Source organism: Rhagoletis zephyria, unplaced genomic scaffold, assembly GCF_001687245.7.
Source record: "Rhagoletis zephyria isolate East Lansing unplaced genomic scaffold, Rhagoletis_zephyria_1.1 Rzeph_scaffold_22679, whole genome shotgun sequence".
NCBI classification, from domain to species: Eukaryota; Metazoa; Arthropoda; class Insecta; order Diptera; family Tephritidae; genus Rhagoletis; species Rhagoletis zephyria.
In genome coordinates this window covers 1-7,131 of record NW_016179737.1, presented here as the reverse complement: position 1 = coordinate 7,131, position 7,131 = coordinate 1, and the positions used below count along the sequence as shown (strand labels likewise).

At 43.6% G+C, this 7,131-nt stretch overlaps 3 protein-coding genes and 1 non-coding gene across 4 annotated transcripts; 1 reads left to right on the top strand and 3 right to left on the bottom strand.

The window, feature by feature from the left end:
* Positions 1-140: 140 nt before the first annotated feature.
* LOC108381474 (CWF19-like protein 1) lies at positions 141-1,897 on the bottom strand. The gene is made up of 2 exons (XM_017637890.1): positions 1,517-1,897; positions 141-1,442 (listed from the first exon to the last, which is right to left on the bottom strand). Exons 1-2 carry the CDS (start codon positions 1,895-1,897, stop codon positions 141-143), a joined length of 1,683 nt encoding a protein of 560 aa, XP_017493379.1.
* Positions 1,898-3,013: 1,116 nt separating this feature from the next.
* Positions 3,014-3,098, top strand: TRNAP-CGG (transfer RNA proline (anticodon CGG)). The gene is given in 2 exon segments: positions 3,014-3,049; positions 3,063-3,098. It is a non-coding gene; the product is annotated as a tRNA-Pro (tRNA).
* A 989-nt stretch (positions 3,099-4,087) lies between these two features.
* LOC108381472 (zinc finger protein 436-like) lies at positions 4,088-6,121 on the bottom strand. The gene is made up of 6 exons (XM_017637889.1): positions 5,965-6,121; positions 5,710-5,916; positions 5,334-5,656; positions 4,734-4,893; positions 4,482-4,685; positions 4,088-4,425 (listed from the first exon to the last, which is right to left on the bottom strand). Exons 1-6 carry the CDS (start codon positions 6,119-6,121, stop codon positions 4,088-4,090), a joined length of 1,389 nt encoding a protein of 462 aa, XP_017493378.1.
* Positions 6,122-6,454: 333 nt separating this feature from the next.
* On the bottom strand, positions 6,455-7,050 carry LOC108381471 (zinc finger and SCAN domain-containing protein 22-like; the record flags this gene model as incomplete). The annotated part of the gene is made up of 1 exon (XM_017637888.1): positions 6,455-7,050. A coding segment is annotated over one exon (596 nt), but the record flags the coding sequence as incomplete, so codon positions are not given.
* Positions 7,051-7,131: the final 81 nt, after the last annotated feature.

The following is a 7,131-nucleotide window of genomic DNA, read 5'->3' as shown; positions in this document are numbered from 1 at the left end:
AGTATGGTGTATCTCCTCAGTATTTACAGAATGTAAAAATAAATGCTCCAGTTGATGAAAGTGTTAATAGAACAGTTGATGAACAGTGATGATGAACAGTAGTAGTAGTTGATGAAAGGGGTGGAGGTAAAATACTAAGACTAATCAGTAAAGTCAAATGGCTTAAAGTCGGTGCGAATTTGAGTCGTCAGCTGTTCAGCCTCTTCCGGACTGGAGGCGCACTTCTTCCAGTCGATTCGCTCCGGACAGTTCAGCAGCTCGGCGTGGGCGAGCAGTTCGCGGCCAATTTGAATGGGGAAAAAGTCCTTCTTGGTGTTGATGCGCACAATGAACTTGTAGTGGTCAGGGCACTCAAAGGTAAAGTAGGGCGCACCAGGCGAGAGGACGTCGGCAAAGTCAGTGTCCAGCGGCAGTTCGTGGTACTCCAGCTTCCCAAAGACGTCCGCCACAGTGGCCTTCAGAGCGGGCGCCTTCGCCACCGGCAGGCCGACGACGTTGATCTGAAAGTGTGCCGAGCGAAAGTTGCGCTCAAAGAAAACAGGCACCAGGTCGCGCGTTTTGAAGAACTTCACCAGCGCCGCCTTGAACTGGGCAATCTCATCGCGAAGCCCGGCTTCCTCAATTTCAATGGCCGAGCGAATGTGGTTGATGGGCACAATCATCATGTGGTCATCGGTGAGGCCGCCCTTGGCCACTGCGAGGTAGGAGAAGTCGCCGATAGAGACGATCAGCGTCTTGTCGATGTTGGGCGAGGCGAAGCAGAACCAGCAGGTCTCCGTGTCCACTCGGAGCTGCTTTCTCGGCGGACGGCTGTTGTCAGCGTTGTTGTCATTGCGATTGTCTCGGCGTCGCTTTCCAAAGTCACCGCCGCCACCGCCGCTCCCACCTTCCCCGTTGTCGACGGCAAAGAAGAACTGAGTGACGCCGGCCAGTTGGCTGGACTGGCGAGAGGTTCGCTGGTGAACTGCCTTGATGAACGGATTCTCCGTCACCCCCTGCGGCTGGGCGAGCAGCTCGTCGGTGGTGGAGTACTTGGCGGGCACAATGTTGAAGGCGTAGATCCACTTGAGCTTCTCGGCGTTCATCACGTCGGCTATCGAGTAGAAGCGGGTCACATTGCGCGCTGTCTCGCTGAGCACTTTGTGATTGCGATAGGGCGTCCGCTCGCAGAAGTAGTTGGTGCCGCCGGTGAAGAAGTACCGAGGTCGTAGCACCCAGGCGAGTTGGGAGATCAAATCAGAGGAGGCGCTGTTCATCTGCTCGACTACCGCCTCCTCGGTGTTGGTGTACCGGAAAACGTCCTGCGGCCACTGACAGGTGAGTAGAATGTCCAAAACTGCAGCCGAACTTCGCTGCGACATCAGCAGCGACTCGTAGTCCTTTGTGGTGAAGTACTCCAGGCTCTCGTCTCCGGCACCACCACTCGCCGACTCCTCTCGATGCTGCCCGTTGAGGTAGGCAATCCGCAGGCCTTNGTGAAGTACTCCAGGCTCTCGTCTCCGGCACCACCACTCGCCGACTCCTCTCGATGCTGCCCGTTGAGGTAGGCAATCCGCAGGCCTTGACTAGTGGTGAGGATGCCGGAGCGGCCCAGAAAGGTGATGCCCTCCGTCACCTCGAAACCGTGGTCAAAGTTCTCCACTTCAGGGTGCATGCTTCGAATTGGCGCCGGTATCTTGCCCAGCAAGTAGGTGGGCACATTGGGCAGCGGGACGGCGCCGGTGATCAGTCCGGTGTACGCGGCGACGTCCTGGCCGAAGAAGTCGCCCACACAGAGCAGCAAGTCAAAGGGGCCCGCTTTGGCGTTCACGTCAGCGACGCGCTTGAAGAGCTTGGCGAACTTGCCGAAGACATTGCCGACGACCAGAACCTTCAGTGGTGTCGCAGGCGGTGTCATGGTGGGATTCAGGTTGGTGTTGGTGAAAAAGAAGTTTTGATGATGATTGAGAGGAGCTAAAAGTGAAATGAAACTTCAGGCTTGTCGCCGTGTTTGTTGTTCTTCAAAACAAACAGTTTTGCGGCAAAAAAAATGTTCTCATGTGCTTTTCGGTGTCCACAGAAGACGTTCCAGTGGTGACAGCTTTAGACGGTTCAGGTGATCGTTGTACTGATGTTGTGCTGAAAAAGCGTTGGTTTTGACCAGAAAACGAGGACGCTTCACTAGCGTTATCTGGAAGACAAGCAGGTGATTTCGGTGGGTATTTAGCCGGTGTTGGTGGTGGCTAGTGACAAAGCGGCAGAAAGGCGCACTCTAGTGCTAAGAGGGGAACGGAGCGCTGTAGCAGGTGGTTGTGCCTCACAAAGGGACAACACTTTGGATGGAATTCGGAAAAATCTGAAAAAATATTCATTTAAAAGGTAAAATTGTCAAGAGGTCTAGAGGTATGATTTTGGCATTGGGTGCAAAACATTTATTATTTTGATTGCTCTAGAACTCCTCAAACAAAAACTGACCTATCTGTGAAGGTTAACGAAAATATGTGCACATCAGTTTTATATTAAAAAATTATAAAAAACTAAAATTTTTATTACTAAACAAAAAATTTTTAAATCAGTTAATTAAAGTAATTTTTTCTTTTTCTTCCCATATAGGGACCATCTGCCGAAAAAACCGGACAAATATTATTTTTTAAGAGGTGTAGGCGCAGCTGCTGCACATAGTGCCAGTGCTCTGCAGTGCACTGGCGCCTGCTCCCTTAGCGATCGTGGCTCAGTCTAGAGATATGATTTTTGTTTTGGGTGGGAAACATTTACTACAGGAATTGACCAATTTGTGGGCGTTGCAAAAAAATAAATGTGCACATTTTTTTATAAAATAAAAAAAATATTTAAAATTTAACTTTTTGTTCAAAAACCCAAAAATTTTTTAAATTAATAAATTAAAGTGGCGGTTTTCCCATTTACCGAGACATCTGCCGGACCACCAAAACAACTTGGCAACAAAAACAGCAGTGATCAGCAAAAAATCGCTTAATTTAAGGTTGCGCTGGCGCTTTTCTCCCTCAGCGGTGACGGGACAATGGTCTAGTGGTATGATTCTCGCTTCGGGTACCTTCTGGAACTGCGAGAGGTCAGGAGTTCAATTCTCCTTTGTCCCCACTCTTTTTGGCTTTTTTGGGTCATTTCTAGGTGTTCCAGAGTACCAGGATTCTTTTTAGTCCACCCGGGACTTAAAAAATCAATTTTTTCAATTTTTTTTTTCATTTTTTTTAATTTTTTTTAATTTTTTTGTTAAAGATATTGCTAAATATAATATGGTTAGAAAGGTAAGACTGAGCTGAGTAAAATGGCTATTTTCGTTTATTTTTTCTTGCTTCAAAGTTTCCGGTTCCGGTCAAAAGAAGTTTTTTTTACAAAAATCGTACAAAAAAAATTTAAACAGTTTTGAGCAAAATTTAACTAGTAAAATTAACTAGAAAAGTGCTTCTATTTAACAAAAATAAATTGGTTAAGTTTTGATAACAATTTAACAGTTAAAAATTAAATTAAATAAAATTGATTAAAAAGTTTAATTTTATTAATTTTAACAGTGCTTTTAAATTAGTATAAAAAATGTTTCATTGTTTTTTAGACATTTAGTAAATAGCTTTTACATACAAAAAGTTTAATTTTTGCATTTAAAAAATTTTAGTTATTCCGGAAGAAGAACTTCTTTTTTAAACTTTTTACTTCCGGTTTCGATTTTGTTGAAAAAATTAATGTTAAGCCTTTTTTGGGTTTTTTCAGGTGTTCCAGACCAAGAGGTTTCTTTTTTGTACACCTTTGCACCATAAGACTTCTGTCCAAAAAGATTCTGAGTTCTTTTTTGTTTTTCTCTTGCACCCCTAAGCATAAATCCTCGCTGAATAGGCCGTTGGCTCAATTGCAGAAGATGGTTAAGTTGATAGCCAGGCTGTTAGTTTTAAATTATTTATTTACAGGTGAGTGACAGCGAGAAAAGAAAAGGGTATGGAAATAGAGAGAGAGAGAGAGAGACTGCTGAATAAAGACGGTTTTAGAAGTGTTACTGCTGATGTACTCTTTGACGATGTTCTTTGAGTTTCTGTTTCAATCTAAACGTTTTCTCACAAATGTGGCACTGAAACGGTCAAGAGTCGCTGTGAACTGATTGGTGTTGATTGAGATTACCCTTTTGCGCAAATGTTTTTGAGCAAACTGTACACTTGTGCGCTTTAATGCCAGTGTGAACAAGCTGGTGTTGTTTGACATCATCCTTTCGTCCAAAAGATTTGGAGCAAGTCGTGCACTTGTGCGCTTTAATGCCAGTGTGCACTACTTGGTGTCGTTTGAGAAGATATGCAGATGGAAAGCTTTTGCCGCACTGCTGACACTTGTGGATTTTAGCTTTTCTTCGACGACCATTCAGCTGTTCGCCTGATGCACTGCTCGAGCTACGGGTGATCACTGGTTCAGCTTGCTGAGATTCTGCAGAATGAAATGTGTGAATAAAAAAAACCAAACAAACACTGTCCACTCTCCACTGACTGCTGAATGATCATCATCATCAAATTCAGTGGCATCTGAATCCGTCTCTTGTTCTTCGTTGACTGCATCGTTTGTTCCATTGGCATTTGTTTCAGCAAAAAAATCCTGTTCCATAATCAAATGAAACTCATCATCGAACATGTCAATTTGAAATTCATTTTGATCTTCAGTTTTCACCACTGGTTCAGCTGACTGGGATTCTGAATAAAAGTAAAATGAGTAAAATGTAAGATAATCAATTCACTTACCATTGCCTGCTGACTGATCAACACTTTCCGCAGCATCAAAATCAGTTTCTGAATCTTCTTCCTCCTCTTTCACTTGTACTTCCTCATTTTCACCTTCTTCACAGTCAAACTCATCGTACATATCATAAGTTTCAGAGAGCTTTTCAGTTTCAGGCATTTTCTTTTAAGTGGTATCAAGACTGGCTCAGCAGAAAAAGACTAGGAGGGCTACTAAAATGAAAACCCAACAAGCACTAATGAGCGAGCACACTGTCTCTGTCTCTGCCCACAATGCTCCCCAGGGCCCCAGGGCAATAGAGCTAGATTGGTCAGTGCAAAGTATGCTATGGGCAATTGGGGGATGGGGAAACTGACAAGGTTCCCAGTTTTCAATGGCACAACAGATCATCAATAAGTTTGTAACCGAATTGTTTTTATTTTTAATGAAATTTTGAATGACAGCAAAAGACAGGGAATGGAAAGAAAGACTGCTGAATAAAGACGTCAGTGAAAGTGCTACTGTTGATGCACTTTTTGAAAATGCCTTTTGAGAATCAGTTTCGATTTAAGTCTTCGCTCACAAATGGAGCACTGAAACGGTCGAGAGTCGCTGTGAACTGCTTGGTGTTTCTTAAGATCACCCTTTTGCACAAACGATTTAGTGCAAACTGTGCACTTGTGCGCTTTAATGCCAGTGTGAATAAGCTGGTGTAATTTAAGATGATCCTTTCGCCCAAATGATTTGGGGCATGTAGTGCACTTGTAAGCTCGTATGCCAGTGTGCACCAGCTGGTGTTGTTTAAGACTAAATGGACGATCAAAGCTTTTGTCGCACTGCTGACACTTGTGGTTTTTAGCCTTTTTTCGACGACGATTCAGCTGTCGTTCACCTGATGCACTGCTCGAGCTACGATTAACCACTGGTTCGGTGTTTTGCTGAGGTTCTGCAGAATAAAAAGTGTAAATAAAAATAACCAAACATACACTATCCACTCACCACTGACTGCTGCATGATCATCCTCATCAAATTCAGTGGCATCTGAATCCGTCTCTTGTTCTTCGTTGACTGCATCGTTTGTTCCATTGGCATTTGTTTCAGCAGAAAAATCCTGTTCCATAATCGCACGAAACTCATCATCGAACATGTCAATTTGAAATTCATTCTGATCTTCAGTTTTCACCACTGTTTCAGCTGACTGGGATTCTGCATAAAAGTAAAATAAGTAAAATGCAAGACAATCAATTCACTTACCATTGCCTGCTGACTGATCAACACTTTTCGCAGCATTAAAATCAGTTTCTGAATCTTCTTCCTCCTCTTTCACTTGTACTTCCTCATTTTCACCTTCTCCACAGTCAAATTCGTCGTACATATCATAAGTTTCAGAAAGCTTTTCAGTTTCAGGCATTTTCTTTTAAATGGTATCAAGACTGGCTCAGCAGAAGACGAGGAGGGCTACTAAAATGAAAACAAAACAAGCACTAATGAGCGAGCACACTTTTTCACTGTCTCTGTCTCTGCCCACAGTGTTCCCCAGGTCCCCAGGGCAATAGAGCTAGACTGGTCAGTGCAAAGTATGCGATGGGCAATTGGGGGATGGGGAAACTGACAGGGTTCTCAGGTTTCAATGGCACAACAGATCATCAATAAGTTTGTAACCGAATTGTTTTTATTTTTAATGAATTATTGAATGACAGGGAATGGAAAGAAAGACTGATGAATAAAAACGGTTTTAGAAGTGTTACTGCTGATGTACACTTTGACGATGTTCTTTGAGTTTCTTTTTCAATCTAAACGTTTTCTCACAAATGTGGCACTGAAATGGTCGAAAGTCGCTGTGAACTGATTGGTGTTCAGTGAGATTACCCTTTTGCGCAAATGTTTTAGAGCAAACTGTACACTTGTGCGCTTTAATGCCAGTGTGAAGTAGTTGGTGCCTCGTGAGATTACTCTTTAGCCCAAATGATTTGGAGCATGTTGTGCACTTGTAATCTCGTATTCTAGTGTGCACCAGCTGATGTCGTTTGAGATCACCCTTTTGCCCAAATGATGTGGAGCATGTTGAGCATTTGTGCGCTTTAATGCCAGTGTGAATAAGCTGGTGTAATTTAAGATGATCCTTTAGCCCAAATGATTTGGAGCAAGTCGTACACTGGTGAGCCCGTATGCCAGTATGAACAAGTTGGTGTCGTTTGAGTTTATATGCAGATGGAAAGCTTTTGCCGCACTGCTGACACTTGTGGGTTTTAGATCTTCTTCGACGACCATTCAGCTGTTGTTCACCTGATGCACTGCTCGAGCTACGGTTAACTACTGGTTCGGTGTTTTGCTGAGATTCTGCAGAAAGAAAAGTGTGAATAAAAAGAACTAAACAAACACTGTCCACTCACCACTGACTGCTGAATGATCATCATCATC